We start from the raw sequence: 27,384 nt of genomic DNA on the forward strand, positions 1-27,384 counted from the left end.
AGGGCGATAAAGAAAAAAAAAAAAGAGATGTCAAATTTATATATACTTACGTATATATTAAAAACGCTACATACAAAAATAAGTCACTTTAAAAACACACGAAAAATGTGATGCTTTAAATAAGTACGTCAACAAGTATTCATTTCACCCTTTTTTATGATAAAAACAGCAATCAACTTTTTTAAAATCCTCATATGGAAAAGAAGTTTGAAATAAAATTTTATTATTTTATTTATATATTATTTTTTCATAGACGATAAAACACAATTTTAGCTAATGGACAAAAAGAATGTTGTCATATATGTATATATTTTTCACATTTTACACATATATATATATATATATATATATATATATATATATATATATATTTATATACATATACATATACGTTGATATTTTATATATACATGCAAATTTTGTAAACAGTCAAACAACTGTTCTTACTGCATGTGAAATGAATCCATGTTCAAACAAAACACATGTTGTATCGTTTAGTTCGAATTTTGTTCTACTACATATATATATATACAAATATATTTGTAGAAATATCTTTGTAGAAATATAAAACTACACATATAACAAACTCTGTTTAGGTCTCCATGAGTTTTTTATTTATTGTTCTAATCAAGTTTAACATTCGTTCGTTAAAAATAAACGGACCCCCAATTTTTCCCATTGGGATGGATTTTTGGGTCCTGTGCCGAGTCCAACCTGTAAATGAGCCATAAAGTTAAAAAGAAGAAAAAAAAAAAAAAAATATATATATATGTGTTGTATATATTTTTTGATTAGTCTAAACAATTGTAGAACACGCAGTGTTAATGACATATGCAACATGATTGTAGTGTTCATAATTTATATATATCGCAACAACAGAATGATATTATGTATATGTCGGGATGTATTAAAGATTGTTAAGAATAACTTTTTGTGTATGTCACACCATATACTTGACCGCGTTGTGGCCTTACGTTGCTAATTAACAAAAGTGCAGCACAGTAAAGATACAAACCCATTACCAAAACACGATTTTAAGATACACCCGTTATAGATGGATGTATAACAATTGTACTTCTTGCTACATGTAAATTAGCTTTGCCAAGTTACATCCACATGTGTGAATTACAAGTATACATTATCATTTGAATGGACAGACCACATACACATGCATAACATATACAGATGCCGAAAAGGCTATGTATATATAACGGCTGAATATATACCTTCATCAAATAATTTTCCTTAATATCTATGACATTCTTTTCTTGACACATGTACAATGGGCAATAATAAATATCATTATCATTTTCACTTTTTTTTTTTAAAACAACTTTAAGATAAACTGTGGGAATGATAAAGTACAAATTGTTATTATCCGTTTCCATTAGTGTTTGGCTTATAAAATCCCATTTAGCACCTTGCAGAATTAACTTCTTTACATAAATTCCTTTCTCATTGTTTCTACTTTTTATTTCAATTTCATCTGATTTGTTTATAGATGTAAATTCGAACGTAATTAATTCATGGCTAATATCATTCTTTTTAGAATATTCATATAAAATATACTTTAAAAAACTTTTTGGATTACAAAATCCCCCAAGCCAATGAATTGTTAAAGACCCATTAATGCACCACTCATTTAATTGATTTACTCTTTCATTCAAGTTTTCAAAAAATGGAACTAAACTTTTCTTTGATATATAAAATTTCTTCCAAGAATTCGGTACTAATCCGTTGTTAAGAGATTTTATGATTTCGTAAATTTGTTTATTTATCATGGTTTCTCCTTTTAACGCTGTAGAGGTAGGAAGAAGGAAGAGGTGTGGGTGTGGGTGGGATGAAAAAAAAAAAAAAAAAAAAAAAAAAAAAAAAAAAAAAAAAATGGAAAAATGTTAATATTGCACATGGTATGTGTAAGTGGCAAGGGAAAAGAAATAGATAGAAAATGTGCGAAACACACTTGATACACGTGTGATTGATGATGTTCAACGTGTCACCCAAATTGCACCTTATTGGTTATCTCATCCCATGTCATTATTTGCCATGACTTCTTACTACGAGTGAGACGTATGAGAAGTTATAACTACATTTGCTGACAACTACTGGCTCATCTAAATGCACCCTCCAAGACATACCACACTGCACCTTGGAAATAGATTTCCGGATCTTCTTCAGAACCAAATTGTGCTTGTATATTTCCTGACACATTAGATTGACGTAAATGTATTTTTCTTCCATGGATTGCTTCTTCATCAATTCATCTACATAAATTTCGTGAGGCATACCTTGTAGTAGCATTTTGGTAAGAGAATAGACTTCCTTTTCATTAATATGATTAGAATTAGTATTGTGGAAATGATACTGATTTAGATGCAGAGAATTTACATGAGAGAAAAGGGATATAATTGCTTCAGATGCAATTGTGTTGTAGGGAATTTCTGCACAAGCTTTCTGTCCAAATATTTCTACATAATCATTATGTGGAATTTCCTTCATATAATTGTTTAACGTCTTTTCATTCGTGACATCACTAGGTAAGTAACAATTTACAGAGTTAGAAAATATATACTTCCCTTTAAATATATTAATATTAAAAAATTCATTTGCATATATATTCAAAAGTTCCTTATCAAAAGAGTCATTAATTTTTGAACCATATATAATATCACAAATGTAGTAACGGAAATAAGGCCAATAAATTTCTTTAATATTTTTATTCAGAAATATTTGGGAAATGTATTTGCTTAAAATTATATCTTTGTTGTTGAAGAAATAATTTTCACTATTCCATCCCAAGTTGTAAAATTTTTTTCTGTTATTAAGTATTGAATGAAACCAGAATAAACTTAGCATTAATTTTTTATATTTGTTTAACTGAATATTTTTATTTTCTTCTAATTCCCACTGTTCTTTAAACAAAATGGATATACTCTTCTTTATGTTATTTGGATCTTCCAGAATCACAATAACGCTTTTTTGCAACAATGATGTTGGGAATTTCTCGTTAGGCAAGGAAGCAAGGAAAAGACGAAAATTCGGGTGAACCCTTATTTTTTTATTATCATTTCGTTCAAGTAAGACATTGTTGCCATTTCTAGGACTGTTATCATTACAGAGGTTGATGTTATTACTATTGTCATATTCCTCGTCTATAAGAGCATTGTAATACTGCACATTGTATGACAACACGTCTTTTTCTCTAAAATCGGATAACAATTTTGACATATTTCCTACATCCTTTTGATCTCTTTTTATGCATTGTTCCTCATTATTTTCAACAACTCTTCCAGTTTGTTCTACTTTTATGTTTTTTTCTCTACCTCTGGGAATTGTCTTCTCATTTGCAGACATATTCGTTGTATTCAGAGAAGAAATATCTTCGATATAGTCATTGGCACGAAAAGAATTTGCTTCAAAACCTATTTCATTTGAACTGGTATTATGTAATGGATACAATTCAGTATGACAGTTCATTAGATTTTCAATAACTTTGTTTAATTTATTCAAATTAGGGAGTGAATTGTGTAAATTGGAAATAAAAATAACATGACCATTTTCCATTCCATTCTTTAAATAGTCGTAAGCAAAATTGATGTTTTGATTTGTTAAAATTAAAAATTTTAATTTTTGATTATTATCACAAGCATATTTGTATACATACTGAAAGGGGTCGAAATTCTCCTTATAAATAATAGTAATGGGATCTATATTTTTAGAAGGCCTTAATATGTACTCAAAATTCATGTGATCCACTTCTATATCATTATATGGAATATTTGCATATATAAAAATTTCGACAGCTTTGTTTAATCTATCAGGGCGTAAAATTTTTATTATAATTAATTTTTGAAACGAATTCAAATTGAATTCCCATTCATCTGGTAGTACATAATTTTCTACTTCTAAAAAATTGAACCATTTTCTCCATTCTCTAATGGATTTAATAAACGAACTGATAAACCCTTCGAAATTTTTCAGTTTTTCAATATCTAATAAGTATTTCCATTTTTCTTCACTTATCCAATCATTCCCTGGATTAATCACATCAGAAGTTTTCTCCTCATTTGTTGTTCCACCATTATTGTTCATATCACTATATTCTAAAGAGTCCTTAAAATTATCATCTCCATAGTTCTTTGATAGTTTATTATATGAATTGTATTTTTTCTTTCTCTGTTGTTTTCTTCTTTTTCTATTCATAGTGTTAGCATTTCCTTTCACTTTGTCTATTTCTCCCTCGTCATTATATTTTTTCTTATCTTCTGGGTTCATATTTTCTTCCAATTCATACTCGTCGTTTTTTACATCATTCCTAATTCCAGCGTCCTTATTTCGATCATCCGTTTTGCAGTGCTGATTCGGTTCTCCCTCTTTAACTTTCTCAATTGGTTCCTTGGACCCGCTGCCATTTTCGTCTCTCATGTCTGCTTCGTCATCGTCTTCTTCGTCTTCTTCGTCTGCGTCTTCTTCGTTTGCTTCTTCATCTTCTGCTTCTTCATCTTCTGCTTCTTCATCTTCTGCTTCTTCTTCTTCTTCTTCTTCCTCCTCCTCACTTTCGTCCTTATTGTCCCCCTCTGCATCAGCATACTTATTCGAATTAGAAATATCTTTGTCTGTCGTGGACTTGGACATACTCTGATGTCCTGCTTTCATTTTATTCTTTCCTTTTTTTCTGCTTCTATGTTTATACGCATGTTCCTCCTCCTCGTCGTCATTTTGGTTAGAATTCCTCATGTAATTTTTCATATATTTTGTGCGCACCTTTTCCTCATTGGCTTGTGTACCAAATGCAAAAAAGTTATAATCTTCTTGTGATATTTTATTTTCGAAAACCATAATTTTGCATAAAGAATAGAATACAAAAAATAGATGGTGTTTACTAGCTAGGGAAACTTTAGTATATTTCAGAAATTCTAAAAAATAACTATTGAATAGTATCTCTTGTCTTTCAGTGGCTGAACTAGGTAATATTTTATTATTTTTTTTAAATATTTTCATATTATATATAAAAAATGATATAAAATGATCTAAGGAAAATTGATAATAATTATTTACATATTTCAAATCATTTAATATAGTAAATAATGTAGAAACCTTTTTTGCTAATGGTTTAAACATATTTTCATTCATATTCATTCTACTAATTGTATCATTAATTTCTTCTAAATGTCCATTCTTTTCATCAATTTCTGATTTAGATTGTAGAAGTATATTAATCAATTCATCATCTTCTGTAATTTTCTTTTGACTTTTTGTTATATGCTCTAGGATATTATTTTCTAATTTTATTATTTCTTTTTTAACATGAATTAGACGTAGCATACATTCTTTATTTTCTTCTTCTAAGTTTTTCTCCTCATTTATTATAATTACATTCAACAAAATATTATCTAGCGATTCTTTGTTCAGGCAAAATACAATAACTGTTGTTAGTGTGTAAAATAGGGGGTCTAAATTGAAACAGTTCTTATTAGAAACTAAAAACAACTTGAAATCTTTGTGGATCTTTATCTCGTTAAGCAATTGTAGTTTCATACGGTATAGTTTATCTTTATATGCCATCCTGCTAATTCCTCCATTACCACTACAATTGTTGTTAGCACTTCCCTTGCCTGTTGCGAATTTCTCCTGCAGTTGTCTCTTCCTTTTTACATATTCCATTATTAGAGAATCATTGGAAGATTGGTTGTGGCATATATCCAAGATTGAATTATCTTCCTTATCTAAAATGAACTTATTGTATTTCTTAATTGTTAAAAGCAATATGTCCTCCAAGTCTTCATTGATGTAATTTATCAATAGTGCAGTTCCATTATTCATGCAATGGATTATTTTAAAAAATATGTCCAAAGAATGGAAATCTGAAATTATTATCATTTTATTATTGTTCAGGTAACTTCGTTTTATCCAGTTTGCTGCTTGGTAATGGGGATCCACTATCAATGTGGAAATAAAGTTGTTATTAATTAGTATAGAATTTTCCTTCATGTATATATCATTAGATAAGAAATTCGTACGGAATTCAAGTGATTGAATGGGACCAATAAAATAATCAACTACATTAAAATTTGTATTAACAAAAATATGTTTCTTTATTAATAAATTAAGACAAATGTCATATATTAAACATTTTCTGTCTTCATAATTCAACAAACCAGTGTAGACTAAAAAAAATGAACACAATATGGATTCTCCATATATACATTTCTTTATCCGTTCATTATCCTTAACATATTTTTCCCATCTATTTTTTTCGTCCATTAAATTCAGAAAAAACTTCTCCACATTTTCTATTCTTAAACAAGATTCTTCATACGACTTGCTAAGCTCATCACTCATTTTCATGCTTTCATTATGCTGTTCTTGCAAATGTAACAAATTTTTTTCAATTTGGTTAAGCTGTTCCATTGTTAATTCTAGTTCTTTTCTATTCTTACTTAATAACTCTTCAGCTAGATTTAATCGTAACCTCTTAGGTGCAACTTCTCTGTATACCTGTGCATACATTTTTAATGCATGAACCCACATACACAAAGCACCTGTAGCTGAAGAAACTTTTTTAACTGCCTTTGGTGAATATATAGGATTTTTCGTGAATTTCTCAATTTTTTTTAACGTTTTATCAGATATAGAATCCTTATCAAATGATTTTAATTTATTTAAAAAGTTGGCATCTCCTAATTCAATTTTTGCTTGTTCCCAACTAGGAGTTTTATTTAAAATTATCATAACAATAGATAATGTTTGCATGACTACGTCAGGTGGCTTTGTGTATGCTTTAACTTCTGAAATACTTTTTTTGTCCAATTGTTCTAGAGATTGTGTAGCAACTTCAAGCTCCGGAATTGCATTCTGTAAATCTTTTCTAGCATCTTCAGCTAGCTTTTGTGTCTCTATTTCGACACTTGATATTCGAATACTGTCTTCTTGTATTTTTTTTTTTTTCTCATTAGATTCTTGTTTCTTTTCCTCTATTTCTTTGAGCAATTGTGTGCATTCTGTTTGCTTTTTCGATATATTTTCTTTTTGAAGACTTAACTGAATTTGCATTTCTTGAATTTCATTTCTAGCATCAGCCAATTTGCTCAATGCAATGTTTATTTTTTTTTCTTGATTATTCGTTTCCTCTAACTTCTTCTTGTATAACTTTTCAAAAAATTGTAAAAAATTAATGAAATGCTTAAAATTAATATATTTCTGTATGTTTATTTTATCTTCTACAATTTTAGAATTTCTTATATATTTTATATTATTTTCTATATCCTCATTATTTTGGTTTTCATCACCTATTATATTTCCTTCTGTTCCATCATTAACCGTTTTTTTGCTTTGCATGATGCTCTTGGTTTGGTTAGGGTTCATATGGCAACTTTCTTTGGTGTTCATTTTTAAGCTATTCTTAATTTCCATAGATTGTTTGTTATCATCCAAAAGTGTATTTTTCGACTTGTTTAAAGTAGAATTTTTCTCATATTTTTTGTTCTGTTCATCCATCTTTGACATATTGAAATTTCTTTCATTTGTATAATTATTCCTTTGGTATTCATCACAATTTATGTGACTACAAAATTCGTTCACTAAATTTTTTTTTTCTCTTTTCTCCCTGTCTAATTTTTCTCCTAAATGATAAAAGACACTTTCGAACATTTTTAATGCTGTGTTGTGCAGCTTCGTAAATATATCTACATTTAAGTTATTTATTTTTAGTGTTTCTTGTGCTATTATATTGTAAGATATATTTTTCCATGAACTGAAATAATTTACTGTCGACTGTTTTAGTATAACATTGTATTCATTTGATATTTTTCTAAACATTTTACTTTTCAGTGTAGTAAATAAAACATAATGATAATTTTTCTTAATAAGTTCTTCTACTATTTCACTTAAAGTATCAAAATTTTTAAAACCTATTTCATTCTGTAGGAATATATTTTTTAAATATGCTACTTCTTCACTATTAAATATGTTAATTAAATTCACATTATTATACAATTCATGTAAAAATTCTAAAATTTCATCATTCATATTGTCATGTAAGTAGTACAAAACACATCTTTTTTCATTTTTGTAACAATTAAAAATAGCTTCTTTAAATTTTTTTATAAAATAATTGCCTTTTAATTTTTCTATTGTTGATATGTTTTTATTTCCGTTTATTGAATTTGTATTCAAATGGCCTTGTTCTTCTTTCTCTCCACTTATTTTGCTCCATCCTGTGTTAATAATATCTATTCCGTTCTCCAGTGTTATATTCTTATTTTCTTCTCTTTCTGCATCATATCCATTGTTTAAGCTTTCTCCCTCTGACCTTTCGTTTTTCAATTCTTGTTTTAATCTGTTCTGTCCATCTTCACCAGTTGATTCATCATTTATTTCATTTCTCAAATTTGTCTCCTTTGCATGGTTCTCTATTTTGTGAATATTTTCCATTATGCTATCGTCTCTGCTGAGTTGTACTATTTTGTCCGATTCACAATTTTTATTATGTTCCTTTGTTGCGTCCATATTATTAGTGAGATAATGTCCCTTTATACTATCATTATGAATATGGATAATCCCATCGATTATTGCACTTTGATCATTTGTGCTGTTCAAATTTGTATTCTCATAATAGAAATTTTTAATTACGTGTATTTTGATCTGGTATATAAAACATGCAATTAGGCAACAAGTAAATTTTCCTGGACCACTATCTCCAATAGATATAAAGTGTTCATTTTCAAAGAGAAAAATTCTGGAAAATTTGCATATATTTATCATTGCATCTTTAAAAAGTATGAAGTTTATAGGGGTGTTAATATTATTGAAGTCGTTGTCATTTTTTTTCACTAATATTTCTATATCCTTGGACATTTTTTGAGACTTGTATAATGAGGTATTCATAGAATCTTCATGTGTGTTGTCATTCTTCAGTGCATTTTCTCGTGTATTCTCATTATCACTATGGCTAGCAGACCTGGTTATGTCCTTGTGCTTGAATATTCCATGTAGACTATTTTTGTTGGGCAGAGGAGTTCTGTCTGATCGAGACAAGGAAACTTCTTTTCCTGCTTCTTCCGATTGCGCATCAGCCAAATCTGCTTCGTGATTTTTAAAGTATTCATTTTTTTTTTTGTCATAATTACTTAGAACAAATGTATTATAAGAAGATACAACCCCCCTGAAAAATTCGATTAGTGCATCTTCATTGGAAACCGGTTGGTAGAAGAAATAAGGATTTTCACTTTTGTTATCATGCAAATTGTAGGAGCAAAAATAAAAGGTTTTTTGTTTTGGAAAAAGATAATTGTAAACGACATAGAACTTTTTATATAATATATTTTTTAAAATATTTTTAAATTTTTTTCTTTCAGTTTTTAAAATCAGTTGATCACCTAAGGAACGGAAACATTCATTAACCCATAGTCTTAACACGCTTTCTTTTTCTTCATATATCGGAGCTTCTGACAAAAATATACCTTTTATTATTTTAAATATATGATTTATATGAAAAAAATAGTGGTAGCAATTTAAATTAGATTTGAAGTATTTGACGCTATCGAAAAATAGTTTTATAGTTGATGAGGAAAGTGGTTCTGATAGATTCTTAATAACTTCATGAAAATTAGAGAATTTATTTCTTAAAAAAACGTGGAAAATATTTTTCAAACATGTTTCATCCATTTCGTTCAAATGCACCACATGGAGTCTATTTATTAACTTTCTATTAAATGTGGAAGCATATTTTCTATTATTTCCGTATATTAAAAAGAAAAATAAGTTTTCAACATTCTTTACACAACCATTGTCCTTATTATAATACATATTGTAATCTATAAATTGGTTTAGGAATTCAAAAACGCTAGTATTCTGTGTGTAACTGGTGTTATTCATATTTCCACTTTGTGCATTGGTTCCATTAGGGTTATTATTTTTCGAAATGCATTTTGTGTTGATATTGAAATCGAATAAGGTATTTTTATCACCTACACTACTACTATTATTTGTGCTACTGGAGTAATAATATTCCAAATCAGGACTGTCATATTTTTGAAGATTATTTAAGTCATCCAAAATGAAATATAAGCACTTTTTATTTCCTATTGGTTTATATATATTTCTACATTTCTTTTCCACATTTATTTCTATTTTTTTTTCTAAATTGCTTGAGTTGAACAGTTTAGAAATAAAGGTGTAATAACTTGACATATCATCCTTTATATATGGCAATATATTATACTTCATGAAAAACGTTTTTCCACTAAATTTATTACCAATCAATAGTATGTTCTTTTTGTTATACATTAAAATGTTAATGATATTTTTTTTTCTCAAGGATTCGACATTTTCTATAAATATATTGTCATTAAATTTTTGATGAAAATATTTTTGGCTTGTTTTCTGTTTCCTATTTTGATTCAGACTATCCTTTTGGTTGTAGATGATATCTTTCAATGAAGATTTTTTATAACTTTCTATAAAATTGTCATTTAATACATTGTAATCTGCATCGTTATGTATGTTTGGAAAATTATCTTTTCCTCTCTTATCATTTCTATAGGATAATAAATTATCCGAAAAATTATTATTTGAAAACGTGTTATCTGAAAAATAATTGTTTGATATATTTTTACTATAAGTATTGAATAGGTCAGATTCGAGGAAAATATTATTAGAATAAGTGTTATCCTTAGAATAATTGCTGAAGATGTGGTATTTGTCTAACTTGTTTACATCATTCATATCATTTTCATTGGAAGATATAAAATTCGTGTGATATGTCTGATATGCATTTAATGCATCCTTGTTGTCATTGTCGCTAAATAAGTTATTATAATTAATGGTATATTTGTTGAAATTCTTGCTAAAATGTAAATTGCTGCTTAGAAAAAACTTATTAAGATCAGTGTCAGGATTTAGTGTTTCATTCAGCGTGTTCATGTTCATATTCATATACTTCATGTTGCTATCATTTTTGCTAAGATTGTAATTATCATACGGAAAAAAGTTTTCCCTCACGTTTGGTAAAAAATTATGATTTGTGGTAATTAATTCGTCCCATAAAACCCAATTAAAATTGTTTTTGTTAATTATGTAATCAAAAATAGTATGTAGGTGGGGAAAAGTATTGTCTATGCTTTTAATCAGTTGATCTAACAATTCTTTACTCTTGGGGCATAAGATATTGGAGAAGGTATAAATAATAGATTGAAGAAAAATTTTTTCTAAACATAAGGATGAGTTTAAATTCTTGGGATAATTTTTATCGTACAAATTGCATAGCATATCATACAACTGACAAATGGATATTATAATATTCGCATCACTAACATCAATAATTAAGTTGTATTTATTTTTCTTAGCATTCATAATTTTTTTTATGTATTTATTAAAAAAACTCTGAACTAAATTCTTTTCTTCTAAGTTAGTAAAATTACAATGTAAATAACTCTCAATTAACCATTCGTAATTGAATTCTTCCTCGTTCATGTAAACAATTTTGGATCTACTTATAAAAGAAGGGGCACAATTCTTCAAATTTTCTATTTCAAAAAATATAAAGACATTATCCGCAAATTTTATTCGATTTCCGTTTATTAATGTTAACACTTTATTTTCATCTAACAAAGAGTGTAAAGGTTCTGTTGTCAGTATGTCTAGCGGACCGTCCATTATCAACCACTTCTCATTTAGATTATTATTGTTTTCAAATAACTTTTTCATTATTAAAGATAAAACACCATCTTCATAAACCTCCTTTTCAAAGTTATAGTATCCATACAATTTTTTCACATCTGTGGACATAGGATTAAAGACAGTTACATCGATTGAAAAATCATTCGTCTGCATATTTTTTTTATACTTGTTGGAAAAATCTAGCAATGCACATGTCGAATTTTTACTTTGGATAGAATATGTACTGCTAAGTTTACTCATTTTTTTAACACTTCCACTGATGCTACTATGATTTCCATTATTACTATTTTTCCCACTCATATTTGTATTCCCCTGATTTTTATATTTATTAAAAAATAAGTTAAATGGATATAGTAAATTATAACTTTCGTATGTTCCTTTACTGATGAGATGAATATTTTGGGTGCTATTATTTAGTTCATTAATACTTCCGCAATTTTCAATAATGTCATTTTCTTCATTCTTATTAATTGTAACAAATCCATTCTCATAAAATGGGGTTTCCTTTTTCTTCTCCTTATTTTGCAAGAACACTCCACTGTCGTTTTCGTTATCCAAGTAATTTACAGCTCCTCTTACAATATTTGCGTTTTTCTCAATTTCACAATAATGTTTAAAAATATTTAGAATACTCGTTTTTCCTGTGCAAGATTTTCCCACTAAGACAATTCCTTTATTCGTTTTTTTAATTTTATGTAATTTTAATATGCTATTTATATAGTAATCATTTATTGTATATCCCATATTACTCATTATGTCTGTTATTATTTTTACAGATAGATCATTTATTTTATTTTTGTCTTTTTTTTTTTTTTCTGATGGAAATAGTTCCTTGAGAAAATTGTAAAAAATATCTAAATCATCTTTTAACAATTTGGATTCGTTTACTTCTACTAATGCATCATATATAATTTCTCCTTCACTTTTTACTTTATTATTTACTATAAAATCCTGAGACACTATATTTAAAAATTTCTTTATTTCTCTCAAGTCTATTATATATTGTTCTTGTTTGGATAAAAACTCATACAACAAACTGTAGCAAATGCTGATTTTTTTCGACAACTTTTTTGCATTTTTAAATCCAATAGATGTTAAAGAAAATTGGCAAATTAGATAAAAATTAGGTGGTTTAAAGGAAAATTCTTGAATAACATTGTTATAATTTTCCATTGAGTACAAACAGTTGTCATTATTTTTGCATAATGTCAAGTATATGGAGCAGTTATTTTTTGTCTTAATATATTGACCTTCAAAAAATGCATATCCGTTACTTGTTGGATTATTGAAATCAACAGGATCATTTCCTGATGGGCTGCCATTACTATCACCATTCGTGTTACTACATCTGTAGCTATTTAAGCTCATGCCTTTGTTGTTTTCACATCTTCTGCTATCGGTTCTGTTACCCTCGTTTTGAGATTCAGAAATTTCCCCTGATTTGTTCCATTCGTTTAACTTCTCGTCCCCCATTTTGTTCATCTGTGTGTCAGAATTTGATTCCTTGAAATTTTGCTTCACATCAAAATGAGTAACGCTCTTTTTTTCTAGGAAGGAAGGTTCTGGAAACTCATTCCACTGTGCGTCCAATAAATGGGTCCTAACATCATATGCATTAGTACTAGATCTCCATTTCGTCATTTGATAAGGGGAAGATATGTTTTCATAATTCATATATTCAAGCTGTCGATCAGAACATTTACTGCTAAATTGAAATTTGTGCATAATATGTTTAATGCATCTGAATTGTTCTACCACAATAACAATTACATTCTCATCTATTCTGTTAAATTCATCAAAACAACACCAGAATCCTGATTGGAGTATACCTGATAATATATTTCCTATATATTTCGAAGTATTATTATTGTTACAATTTATTGAAATAATATTTGTACCAAATATTCTTGAAAAATCTTTTATCGTTTCACTTTTTCCAACACCAGTTTCTCCTTTTATCGCATTCACATAAAAATTGTCTAAAGAAAATAAACAAGAATAAAAGCACTTTTCAGTTAACGGTGTAATTACTAATCGATTTGTGTTCCCTTGATATTCATAAGCATACTTTTTTTTATTATTAAAATAATGTAAATACAAAGTCATGGATTTTTTTAGCATTAAATTTATTGTTTTAAGATACTTAAGTTGTCTGCTATTTTTGTCAACTAAATCGATTGGGTTTAAATTATCTGTTTTTATTCCACCTTTTGTAGTTAGGTTGTCAGTATCACCTATCATATTATCGTTTATGACTTTGTTCCTTTTCGACAAAATTCCTTTTTTGGGATATTTTTCTCCTTCTGAGTGTGTTTCTTTCTGCTCTGATTCCATTTCCCCCTTTGTTTCTACCTCATCCACTGCTTCTAACTCTTCGTCCATTTCTATCTCTTCCACTGCTTCTATCTCTTCAACTGCTTCTAACTCTTCAACAGCTTCTAACTCTTCAACAGCTTCTAACTCTTCAACAGCTTCTAACTCTTCAACATCTTCTAATTCTTCCCTTGCTTCTATATCCTCTTCAGCATTTAAATTATAATCCACTTCCATGTCTTCCCTTAGAAGTTCCATACATGTCCCTGTATCCTCCTTCTCAACATCTTCGTACTCGTCTTTATCCTCTTCAGCTTCATTTTCCATATTCTCCTGAATCCATTCTTCCTGATTTTCTCCCGTTTCATACGCGCTCTTCCTATCCATGGGGCATAAGTTGCCTTTTTCTATGGAGTTCTTTTTCTGAACCCCTTTTTCTAACCCTTCTACAGCTTCCCCTTTATTTACATTTGAATCATTGGAATTTTGTCCGTTGCTTTTATTTTCATGAAATTTTTCCTGTTTTCCGTTTTTCTCTTTTGCGTCAATTCTATGCTTGTTTCTGATTGGTTTGATGACGGAAAAATTCTCTTTATGTTTGTTCCTTTCATTTGTGTTAACTGAACTTGATGTATTCTGGATGACCTCCCCAATTTTTGAATTGATTATGCTAATTCCACCATTTAAAGGCATAGAATTTTTGATGCTTGTCAAATTATGCATCCCCACGTTTCTACTATTTCCCTTTTTATATACATTTTTTGCTGCACATTCAGCAGCTGATGGATCGGTTTTTTCCACCAAATCGTTAGATGAAAAACATTTTGAGATATTCAAACTTTCATTATATTCGTCCTCAGATAGAACATATTTAAGTTGACACATCCATAAGAAGTTGTCATTGCATTCTATTTTATTTTTGATCAATTTTTCTGCAACATCTTTGTAGTAACTTTCTAGAATTATCAATGCGCTTATCTTAATGTAATTTTTTTTATCCTTTATTGTTTTTATTAAATCGGTAAGAAAGAGAAGTTCCTTGTGATTTTGCCTTTTCATTTGGTTTACAAAAATATGAGAACCTTTATTAATTTGTATTTGAAAATATTCATAATCATTTGTAAAATTAATGCATTTACTTGTTAATACTAATTGTTGTGGATTATTTAAAATCCAGCTTTTAAAATTTTTTTCTTTTAGTTCTAGTTGTACATTTACTAAATCTAGTTTCAAAGTTTCATATATATTTTCTTCTAACTTCTTTAAAATAACAGTTGAGGATTCATAATTTAGTTTCATCTTCTTTTGTAATTTTATCTTTTCATTATATTGAGAAAAAATGTAGGTGTCAAAATAGGAAGAACACTTACTAGAGTTGTCTACATTTGGTGTGATGTGTTCGTGTGTGTTTGGAAAATTTTCCATTTGAAATTTTTCTTTATTAAAATTGGATGAATTTTTATAATTGATTTTTTTATTATTAAAACTGAAGCTATTTTTGTTATATTCATGTGTAGTAATACACTTTGAATTATTTTTTGAAAAATGCGTTTTTTTTTCTGAGGATACGAATTCGATAGAATAAATAGACGAAAATATTTTTTGTATTTTTTTTTTTAGTAACATTGGATTTTTGTATATTCCTAATATCTCTAAAATTTCTTTATTAGATAAAAAGTAAAATCGAGGAAAAGAACTTTTTTTTTTTTCTAAATAGCTCTCCAAAGACTTCTCTATAAAATTTAGCTGTTTTTGTATTTGGAGAAATATACGCACGTTATCATTGTTATTAATTTTGTCTAACACATAACCATTTTGAAAGCTTTTAAGAATTTTTGTAAATTTCTGATTACATAAATTGTACTGTTCATACACCTTTTTTAGATGTGGTTTCATTTCACCTGAAGACGACAAAATGGATTTTAAGTATTCATTCTTGTTTTGTATAAAATATATTATTTCCAAATTGTCATATAAATTTCCCAACATTCCTTCCCATTTTTCGGTTTTTTTTAAAAAATTTATGTCAAAGTTGTATATTTTTATATTATTTAATAAAAATAAATCTTCGTTAATATTATTGCATATTTTTTCTATATCTTGAATAAGCAAAGAAGATTTACAATTCTGTACTGACAATTTCATATTTTCATATTTATTAATTATTTTTTTTAAATTGTTTTCTATAAACATTTCCTTCTCAGCATTATTGTACAACATAGTTATGAATTTTATTTCTTTATATAACTTTTGTTCTATAATATCATTTATCGTTATGTTGCTAATATTCCACTGAATATTTGTCTTCAATTCTATTTCTTTGAAATGTCTATATTTCATGCATTCATTTGTTAATATTTCTACAAGAATTAGAGAATATTTTAGTTTACCTACACTATTTTTTAGCTCCTTGTATATTTCCCATGCGCTCCTTCTTTTCATATATATTAAAAATTCTTCAAACATATCAAGGAAGTGCGCTTTCAGTTGATTTAAAAAAGACTTTATGTTCAAATTTTTTGCATCTCTCGTTGTTAATCCCTGCTCCTGCCCCTTTTTCTTTTCCCCTTTTCCCTTACTCTCATCCCTCGTTTGATCATCATTGGCAAGGAATATCCGTTGACTATTTTGGAATTGTGCAGATTGTACATCCTCCAAGTCATGGGAATTTTCCAAGTCAGGGGAAATGTCCAAGTCCTCTTCTTCGCATATCTTTTCTTGCTGCAGGAATTTTAACGTGTAAGTAAAATTTTCCTTCTTATAATCCTTCACAATTACAAGGAGATCACTTAGTATGTCATACAAGAAGAATATATTAACATTTTTAATAAAATCAAAAACAGTCTGCCAAAGCTTTATCATTTGCCATATATTTTTCAGGTGAGTCAAGTCCAGTTCCATATCATTTATTTGTTCATCGCAAACGTCATCTATATTAAATAGGATTATTTTGTTTTTCAAACTTTCCTGAATGTGCTTAATATTTTTCAATTCTTCTTCATAAAAAGTAATCTTATTCAAAACATCATTAGGGTTATTGTCTATATTTATTGGCATTTCTTTGTAAAATAATAATTTTTTTTTTTGCCATAGTTTATTAAATTCATTGTAGGAATTTTTAATTTCATTTTTCATTTTTTCTTTAGTGTCTAAATATATGGTTCTACTTTCTTTCAGAAATGCTTCAAATTTGTTGGATAAGGTTAAAGAAGTTTTTAACTTCATGATTTCGTCTTCATTTAATTCTCCTTTTAATTCTATCAATTTTAAATAATCTTTTTCCAAAATATCTAATTCTTTTTTATGTGTTAAATAATTTTTACTGCAATATTCTAACAAGACGTTATGCTTTTTTAGATCATTTATATCTACTGCTGCTTTTAGAAGATTACTGCTATTTTCCTTAAAAAAGGCGTACAATTCTTCTAGCTTTTTTTTACATTTTTCACTTATATAATCCAAAAATAGATCTTTGTACTTTTTAAAATCTCTTAGTAATTCTTCTTTTAATGTGCTCAGATTTATTTCAATGAAGAGAATTATTTCCTGAAAATGTGAGAAAAAAAAAAAAAAAAAAAAAAGTGGCATAAATTGAGGAGTATAACGCATGCGAGGAGCAGATCAATAGGTGCTCATATTTAAAGTCTTCCAGAAGACAGATATATAACATAAAAATTCTGAGTTTGGACAATGTCTCTTATTGTAAATTCAAAGATATGGAGGCAGCAGATCAGGAAGTAGATATGCCCATCATTTGTGGAGGAGATATTTCTCTGGTACCCTCTCCATGTTTTGCTCATTTGATTTGCAGCTTTCTGCTATCCTCTAATTCTCCTCTGATGGATTCCCTAGTCACATGTTTATCCTACCTTGTCAATGTCCTGTTTTATATTTTCCTCTAAATTTCTGAATACATTTATTTGACCGTACACATACTTCATAGTGTCCTCAGAGGAGTGGAGATTCTGCATCAAATCGGCTTCATTCAAACTAAGAAGCTTTAAATTGTAATACTTGAGCCACTTTATTTTTTCCTTGAGTTTTTCCATAAAGTTGACATATATATTATTAATTTGACTTAGCAATTTGATACACTGGTTATTATTATCATTTTTTTTCAGTTGATTTTCCTTAGAATCATTCAGCATGTCCTTCTCATTTGCATTTGTAGTACACAAAGCAAAGGCTAATTTTTTTTTCACTTGTTTTTGTCTATTTTTGAAAATGACAGCACTAAATTTATGAAATGTAAAGAATATATCGGATGCTTTTTTATAAATTTCGTCTGTGAGGTTTTTGGCAGATTGATGAGAAAAATCATAAACAAGCTCTTTTTTACTATTCAGTTTGACATAAATTTTAAATAAGGGATAATTCTCCACTGCATCATTGCTGATTTTATCAGTTAACAATTTGTAGTAGTTATACAAAGAAACCTTCACTGATATAAAATACTTTTCCTGATAATTCCTTTCAATATTAGAAATGTAACTTTTGAAAGAATTTAAGCTTTTGGAAGAATATTTTTCAATATATACAAGTATTTCCTTCAAAAGTTTAATGATACTTGTATGTTTGTCTCTCAGTATGCTTCTTATCCCCTCAATATTGATGTTCTGTTCTTCTTCAAATTCTTCCAAAGTGTATGTTCTTTTGTCATCAATAGAAATTATGCATATTTTTTCTACTTCATTTAATATGTCTTTTATTTTTTCATCATTTTTTTTAAATGTTGCAATTATAGATTTAATATGAATACATTCGTTAAGAAAATTGAACAGAATATTTAATTTGATGCTATCCTTATTCCAGTTATACTTAAACACAGTGTTTTCAATATTGGTACACATATTTCTCAGAACATATTCGAATATTTTATATTGATCATTATTTAGCATAATACGGATGTTATTATAATTCCTTACAAGTCTATTTACATATTCTTTATATATTTTTAGTCTATCTTCATGAAATGAAATTTCAATAATTACATTAGGAAGGAACACTTTTTCATCTTTTATTTTTAGCCAAAAATTGACTTCAGATAAAACTTTTTTAATTTCTAAGTTGTATGTACTTTCAAGATATTTTTCTTTCACTTTTATTAAAATAGAATTATCTAACAGGGTACTGACTAGAGAATTATTTTTCTTAGATGCAATTGTCTTTAATTCGTTTATCCATATATTATTTATTTGTTTTATATATGTATTTATAGAATTCTGTAAATTGTAATATTTCTCATACGCAATGTCTTGCTCCTTTACTTTCGGTAAATAAAATAGCTTATTTAAATTATTATAAATTCGGTATAATTTAATACTGATAAATTTTGCAAGCATTATACATGAAGTGTGGTATTCATATCTTATGTTGTAAGAAAAATAATTTAATGGATTTTCAAGAAAATTGGCAAAGTATTTAGAATAAATGTCTATATAATTGACAAAATTGTTCCATAGATCAACCACTTTTTTATTCATAAATGATTTTATATTTTCTGTGATAGCTAAACTGTGAAATTTGTCAAATAAAAAAATCGTCGTTTCAAAATTTATGGAATTCTCAAATGATATTTTAATTAAGTTAATAAATATACTTTCTAAGACTTTTATTAATTCTTTTGTCTTTTTAAAATCGATACTCCAATCATTATTTTTTATGCTTAAAATGTTGTATTTTAAGTTCCTAATTCGATTTAATTCATTGAAAAATGTGGATTCGATGTCGTTGAACCCTTTCTTAATTATGTGATAATATTCATAGTTCAAGGTTTTTATGTCCTCTTCCTTTACACAAAATAAAAATTGTTCGCACGCAAAACATATTTCCTTTAAGTCTATGCATTTTTCCTTGAAGTGCGTTATCTGTAAATTTGTGAAAATATGTATTCATAAATCTGCATCTCTTTCTCTCTACGTTTAATTGTTCTCCTTGCCATTGTGCTTCTGTGCTCATGGAAAATCGTTCGCCACTGGAAGATGATCCAAAAAGTGCACATGTCAGCGGGTCACGTGGGCAGGTAAGAATGAAACCATAGACATTCCTGCACATTTGCCTATACATTTGCCTACACATTTGCCTACACATTTGCCTTCACATTTGCCTGCACATTTGCCTACACATTTGCCTGCACATTTGCCTTCACATTTGCCTACACATTTGCCTCCATGCTTCTGTATGATTATATGCAAAAAAATACACCCTTACATTAGACATGTCAATCTGATTAATGATAGAGTCGAACGCGGGGTTCCTGTCCTGTGATTTGCTGAAGGAGACATCCATGAGGTAGTCCCAGTAAGACACAAAGTTGATGCACTCATCTAGAGTTTCAGACAACTGCTTAACCTCTGTAGTGTACATCTTAGAAAGATCAATGTAATTTTGCAATTTTTTAATAAACTCATTTAATAATAATGTTATCAAATTACTTATTTGATCTGAATCCTTGTAATACTTTGAAAAGTTAAAGATCAATTTTAGCCTGTTTACAATGATGGGCAATATGTTGTATACATTGTCTATAGAAGCCTTATCATCCAAATTGGTGAATGGTTCTTCTAAAATTTTTAGTGCTTTCAGTTTCTCCTTCAGTTTCTCACATTTCTCCCTTATTTTTGTTATCAGTGAATTGTATGTTTTGATATTAACGCAATTATTTTTTTCTAAAATGTTCTGAATGCAATTTATTGCATCTAAATTGAGCTCTTCTAAGAGGTTTTTTAAAATGCTGTGCTTTTTCTCTACATCAGAAATGTACTCACTCAGCGTCAGGTAGTTAATTTTCTTGTCTTTAATCTAAAATGAGGAGTTTTATATAAATATGCATAAACATGTAAATACATAGTTTTGCATGTAAGTGTGAAATGCTTGTGCACGTTGCTTAAATGACAATGCACAATTACTAGCACATATGCTAGTTGAAAGTTGGAAATGCTAATTTTATGCAGCATTCTTTAACTAATGTATTTTATTTTATTATGCTGTTATTTTATTTTATTTAAATATTTTTCCTTGTTCTCTCCTACAAAATGTTGCCTTCTTTTTGTATATTATATAATAAATAAAACTTGGTAATACCGAGTTCTCAATTTTGATCAACTTAGTGCTAGTTCTGTAATGCATAAACCATATCTAAATTTTACTCTTAGTTTCAAAACATTGAAAAATAGGGAGTATAAAATTAAGCTAGTTACTAAAATTACAACATATTATGAATGGTGCTTTTTCATAAAAAAAAAAAAAAAAAAAGGAGCGTTTGGAGGCTACCATGTAAGCATAAGGATGAATAAACTAGATACGTTAAAAATTAGGTGCATGCATGTGTGTACGTATGTAAATAAATGGGTGAAATCATTAAAGCATCTTGCAAGGGAAAAATTCAAGCACAAGCTAAAACCATAGTAGACATGGAGAGAAAAAATTAATTTTGACAATTTCTAGATAACAGAATATACATATAAATAATGTCAAAAGTAAAAGGATGGGTTCTTCCTTTTTTCATAGTTTTCATAGTATAGTTGCACAGCATATACATATATATTTATGCGTACACATTTTACTAACACAGTTACGAATAATAATGAGAACATTAATACGTAGAGAACCCTCTAACTATATCACGAAAAGTACAGAACTTCTAGCATGAATTGGGTGATAAGCTGCTAATATATGCCTAATTTCCTAAATGATCTAAAGATGATAAACGAAATTTTACACTTCTAATGATGGAACATCTAGAGCACACAAAAAGTAGAACTATTCTGTGCATTCTACGGTTATACACTCGATAAAAATATATTATCACAAGGAAATTTATTATTATTATTTTATTTTTTCTATTTTTTATGTACCACAATTAAGTGCCCACTCTTCTTTCTTTTTGTTTCTCTCTCTCTATCTGTCTATTTTTTTTTTTTTTTTTTTGTTTCTCTCTCTCTCCCTATCTGTCTATCTTTTTTTTTTTTTTTTTTTTTTCTGTCGAAGGCATTACATTTTTGAATAGCTTTTGTATATCTTTTATCCAATGATCCACCAATTTTTCAAGTAACTGAATATAATTTTTATCAGCTGAAAATAACTGCGCATCATCAATTGAAATTTTGGGATAGTAAATTAGTTTGTTCTTTGAAAATAACTGTGTTATGTAAGTCATAAATTCAATAGTTGTGATATTAAAGTCATTTTGTATGTTTATGGGAGAACTACTTTTCATATCTAACATAGGTATAAATACATTATCCATTAAGTTTAAAATATTTTCTTTTAATTTACATTTGACTTTGTTATATAATATAGCATTGTCTATATTATCATACGTTATTTTTTTGTTACTAGTTTTTAGGAATAAGATATATTCATCAATCGTTTCTTCTATGATTTCATTAGAAAAATCAAAAGAGAAATTTAACGTTTTCTCTTCATCATATTCTACAAGGTATATAAATAATATCTTAGAATTAGTATTGTACAACCATTTATGAATTACTTTATTGTAACTCTCATTCCATAAACTCTTAAAATTGTATTTCGAAAAACTTATTTTGTTCTCCATCCACATGCTTATAAAACCTTCGCTAATTTCTCTCTCCATTTTTAAATTTTTTTTTTTTTTTTCAATAAGGTACAACAAGAACAATCTGTGAAACAGAATTTCAGTATATCCATTGGTCAAGTTTCATATGCACATATCGCACATTTTAAAAGTTATCAATAATAATAAAAATGTGTATATATTCATGGGGTGAGTGAAATAGGGGCTTAAATATATCCATAAGCACGCACTTGTGTATGTGCTTATCGATTAGTAACGATAGATAGACAAACTTATAAAAAGTAAAAAGGTAAAAAAAAGGACAAAACAATAAATAAATTATTAATTAAAAAAAAATATACCAAAAATATACCATACGATGAAACATGTAAAATATTGAACGATTAACTTTGCGGTATACCAAAATGTGTTATACCGTGCTTATATGAAGTGTGCAAAAAAAAAAAAAAAAAAAAAAAAAAAAAAAAAAAAAAAAAAAAAATTATTTTCCCTTTTAAGAAAAATATATGTCTGCCATTTTTTTTATAAATAGAAATAATTATAAAAATTTCCCCTTATGTTTAATATATCTTTTTTTTATCAATGTTACAAATAATTTTAAGAGAAACTGCTATTTTCTCAGTAATGAACAAGCACATAGCGTTTTTTTTTATTTCTACACATGAACAAAAAAAAAAAAAAAAAAAAAAAAAGGCAGAAGAAAAGTGACTTGAATGTTTGGAGCAATGATAAGAGGAAAAGTAATGGAATGATTAATTTTTGGCGTAAACATAAAGTAATGCGATAAAAGGGATTAAAAAAAAATAAATAAATAATAAATGAGGCAAAGGACCCATTTCTAGCAAGCATTAACATTCGAAAAATTAAAAAAACGAAAAAACGAAAAAACGAAAATTCTAGGTAGACAAGTCTAAAAACCGTAAAAACAATAAATAACGTTTGAAAAGATAAAGCATTTAAAAAATTAAAAAAATCGTGTTAGACATTTAAAGACTTGTACATATGTATATGTATATATGTGTATATTTATGTATTTTATTGATGAAACACAAATAGAAACGATACGAGACTACGTGTATTCACATGTGCACAGTGATAAAAAAACAAACAAAAATAATGAAAGTAAAACACATGATACTAACATGTTTAATGTGTTCCGTATTGTATTATAAATGTGTAAAGAAGGTAAAGTTGGCATCACTTTAGGGATATTTTTTAACTTCTTTTTTTATGGGTACGCAGGAAATAAAAATAGTAAAAAAAAAAAAAAAAAAAAACGTTGTTTACGATCATTTGAAATAAGTCAAAATTAGTGAAAATTGGGTACATATATATTCATGCTCATTTTACAATTTTTTTTTTCTTTCCTCAAATTTCGTTGAAACACTTCCTTTTTCTTCTTTGTAATAAAAGTTTGATATTTTTTTAAATTAAAATTTTTTGCCATTTTGTGCTTTTTTTTGTTATGTCTACTGAGGAAATGTAACTAACAAAGTGTTATTATCCCACATGTGTTAGTAGAATAAGAGTAACAAAAAACAAAGCCCCAGGCCACAAAAACTCATGAAAGACCGCAATTTGTTACTTTTCCTGTTGTAAAGATGGAAATTACTCACTAATGTGTAAATGTATATACACAAAAAAGAAGTGTTACATTCCCATAGCAGAGTACATTTACTATGAAAAGTTAAAAATTAAAAAAGAATGAAAATGTTAGAGGAAGGGGATATTTTACTAAGTTAATAAATACAATTTTTGTTTTCCTTCAAAAAATATAATATAATTCTAAAAAAAAAAAATGTACACTTAGTATTACCAATTTAATTCTGTAGCTACATTTTAGAATAGTATTCACTGTACAAAATGAACGTTTTGTTGTCTCTTTTTGTTTTCCTCATTTGGAACATTCATCTTATTGTGAAATCTGCAAGAGAGAATTTAAGGGTAAGCAGATATAACAAGTCAGGTAAACTTTCTACATAATCTGCATAGCCTAATTTGTTGTTAAAATGAAAAATACAGCACAAGTAAAAAAAAAATAATAATAATAATAAAAACAGAAAAAACAAAAAAAACAAAAAAAACAAAAAAAACAAAACAAAAAAAACAAAAAAAACAAAAAAAACAAAAAAAACAAAAAAAACAAAAAAAAACAATAAAAACATAAAAAATCATTTTACCTCAACCAACAACAAAGGAGTTTCCACCATAATCCTGAAGGGGGGTTATATCAACAGACAGTAAACACATAAAATATTATTTTATGTTCGAACACATAGTTTCCATTTTCCAAAAAATGCATTTTATCGGTGTACAAAAAAACATGTGACATATTCTTTCACTTTATTTCCTAATAGTTATTTTAACATAAGGAAATTATAATTATGTTTCATGTTTTATGGGTGCGTCTAATTCCTTTTTTTTTTTTTTTTACTATTTCCTGTTTTGAATTGTTATAGATTCATTGGTGAAATACATATCGGAAGTCCTCCACAGCTATTCAAAGTGCTGTTTGATACTGGTTAAGAAGAAAAAAAATGAAAAGGAGTTGAAAAAAAAAAACAAATAAAATAATACATATACATAAACTTGTACAAATACAGTAACATGTATTCTTTATGTCTGTGTATCTATCCTTAAAAGGGTATATGTATGTATACATTTTTCTTCCCTGTTAAGGCAGCACAAATTTATGGATCCCCTCGAAAAATTGTTATACAAAGGCCTGCCATAAAAAAAGAAAATATGATCATAAAATTTCTAAAAATTATAAATTATCCAAAAATAAACCCCCTGTGGAAGTTTTTTTTGGAACTGGAAAAATTCAAATTGCTTACGTTTCCGATGATATTCACTTAGGAGATATAAGGTAACACAAATATCTAACGCATAACTATTCAAAAAAGACAAGCACAATTAAATCAATATGGGAACTAGTGTAAACTCCACTAAATTGCTTTAATATTTTGTAGAGTAAAAAACCAGGAATTTGGAATAGCTAGTTACATATCCGATGACCCTTTTTCTGATATGCGTAAAAAAAAAAAAAAAAAAAAGTGAAGAGCAAAAGAGAAGAAACATCGTAAGATGTTATATTCACTTGTACTATTCAAAAGTGTGCAGCATATGGGGGTAACCTTATCTCAATATGCGTACCAATTTTTCTCAAATAGAATTTGATGGATTATTCGGACTAGGCATTTCAGATAATAAAACAAAGAAAACACTAATCTATGACAACATACCAAGAAATGGTTCAACAAAGAATATGTTCTCGATTTACTACCCCAAAGATGTAGAAGATGATGGTGCAATTACATTCGGAGGTTACGATAAAAAGTGAGAAAGGAAAAATACTAATAAGTCAAAATGGTTATATATTTAGATGAACACATATACACATTATCCTTATGCTCATATTAAATATTATCAACTCCTCCCCCAACGATATCTGTAAACTTTTCTGTTAAGATTTATCCATCCCAATGCAAACATAGATTGGTTTGACGTTTCGTCCACAAAATATTGGGCAGTTAAAATGGTACTATAAACATATATTTTTTTGTATGTGCAAAAAAGAAAAACAGAAATAAAAAAGTGAAATAACTTACATTTAACCCTGATGTTGTAAATACAGATAGGACTAAAAATTAATGGAGTTTTTTTAGACGTGTGCTCAAAAAACATAGGTTTATATAAAAATAAAATAAATGGACAATCGGGGATATAAAATATGATAATTTTTTTTAATTAATCACGAAAATTTTGGTAAGTGAACTTTTTTTTTTTTTTTTTTTTTTTTCATCATTAGGTAGTTACTGTGAGGCAGTTATTGACACAGGTACATCGAGTATTGCTGGGCCCAAAGATGGTAGTACTATTTTTTTTTATTTCCTTTTCTTTTTTCGCATTTCTTTTATTCTGTTTTCATACATGTAATAATATAGGGAAAAGAATATAAAAATTAAATACACATCCTTATAGATATAATTTTGTTAACTAAGTTATTGAATCCTAGAAAGAATTGTCACGACAAAAGATTACTAAAAAACCTTTCTTTCATTTTACGTGATAAAAATGGTATAAATATACTTTGAAGAAAAAAAAAATAAAATAAATAAATACCTTAAAAATACGTCTAATGGGAACAATATACATATATGTACATACAAATATACATAACTTTATCCATTTGTGATAGGTGAAAAGAAAGAATACGATTTAACGCCGGATGATTACATCGTTAACTCTTTTCGAGTTGATCCTGTTTTAAAATCCCCTTGTAACTTTGCTTTCATTCCAATTAACATTTCTTCGGCTAATAGATATTTATATGTAAGTGTCACAATAAACTATGCAGTTACATATACACATATATGTATGGTATTCATGTATGCACAAAGAATACACAGAATGTAGTGAATACAGTTAACCGATAAAACAAATACATATGAATGTCTTTTTTTTTTTTTTTTTTTTTTTTATTTCTACAGATTCTTGGACAAATATTTTTACAAAAATATTATGCAATATTTGAAAAGGATAAAATGATTATTGGTATTATTTAAAAGAAAGCATAAATTTTATAATCTATAATTCTTATCTTTACTCATTTTAATACTTACGTATTAAATTTATATGCGTTTATTTGCACATTTGCATATGCATAATTGCGTGAAGTCAAAATTAATGTCCTTTATACGTTTTTTGAAATTTCCTTTTTAGGTTTAGCTAAATCAGTGTAATTGTACTTATTCTTTTAGTTTATTTTATTTTATTTTATTTTTTTTTATACATATGTTATAATGAGCATATGTATAAAACGCCTTATCTTG

At 27.6% G+C, this 27,384-nt stretch overlaps 2 protein-coding genes across 2 annotated transcripts; one reads left to right on the forward strand and one right to left on the reverse strand.

Moving 5' to 3' along the window:
• Positions 1–633: 633 nt before the first annotated feature.
• PGO_124250 (dynein beta chain) lies at positions 634–22,588 on the reverse strand (the record flags this gene model as incomplete). Its single annotated transcript, XM_028689215.1, has 6 exons — positions 634–714; positions 1,227–1,798; positions 2,139–17,538; positions 17,862–19,859; positions 20,203–20,793; positions 21,989–22,588. 6 exons carry the CDS (start codon positions 22,586–22,588, stop codon positions 634–636), a joined length of 19,242 nt encoding a protein of 6,413 aa, XP_028545016.1.
• A 1,824-nt stretch (positions 22,589–24,412) lies between these two features.
• Positions 24,413–27,294, forward strand: PGO_124260 (aspartyl proteinase; the record flags this gene model as incomplete). The annotated part of the gene is made up of 13 exons (XM_028689216.1): positions 24,413–24,515; positions 24,747–24,789; positions 25,009–25,070; positions 25,229–25,418; positions 25,522–25,583; positions 25,723–25,888; positions 26,021–26,090; positions 26,187–26,238; positions 26,361–26,420; positions 26,534–26,629; positions 26,751–26,884; positions 27,043–27,106; positions 27,275–27,294. The coding sequence occupies 13 exons, from the start codon at positions 24,413–24,415 to the stop codon at positions 27,292–27,294; spliced, it is 1,122 nt and encodes a 373-aa protein (XP_028545017.1).
• Between the last annotated feature and the right edge of the window lie 90 nt (positions 27,295–27,384).

Source organism: Plasmodium gonderi (genome assembly GCF_002157705.1).
Source record: "Plasmodium gonderi DNA, contig: Chr12, whole genome shotgun sequence".
Lineage (NCBI taxonomy): Eukaryota > Apicomplexa > Aconoidasida > Haemosporida > Plasmodiidae > Plasmodium > Plasmodium gonderi.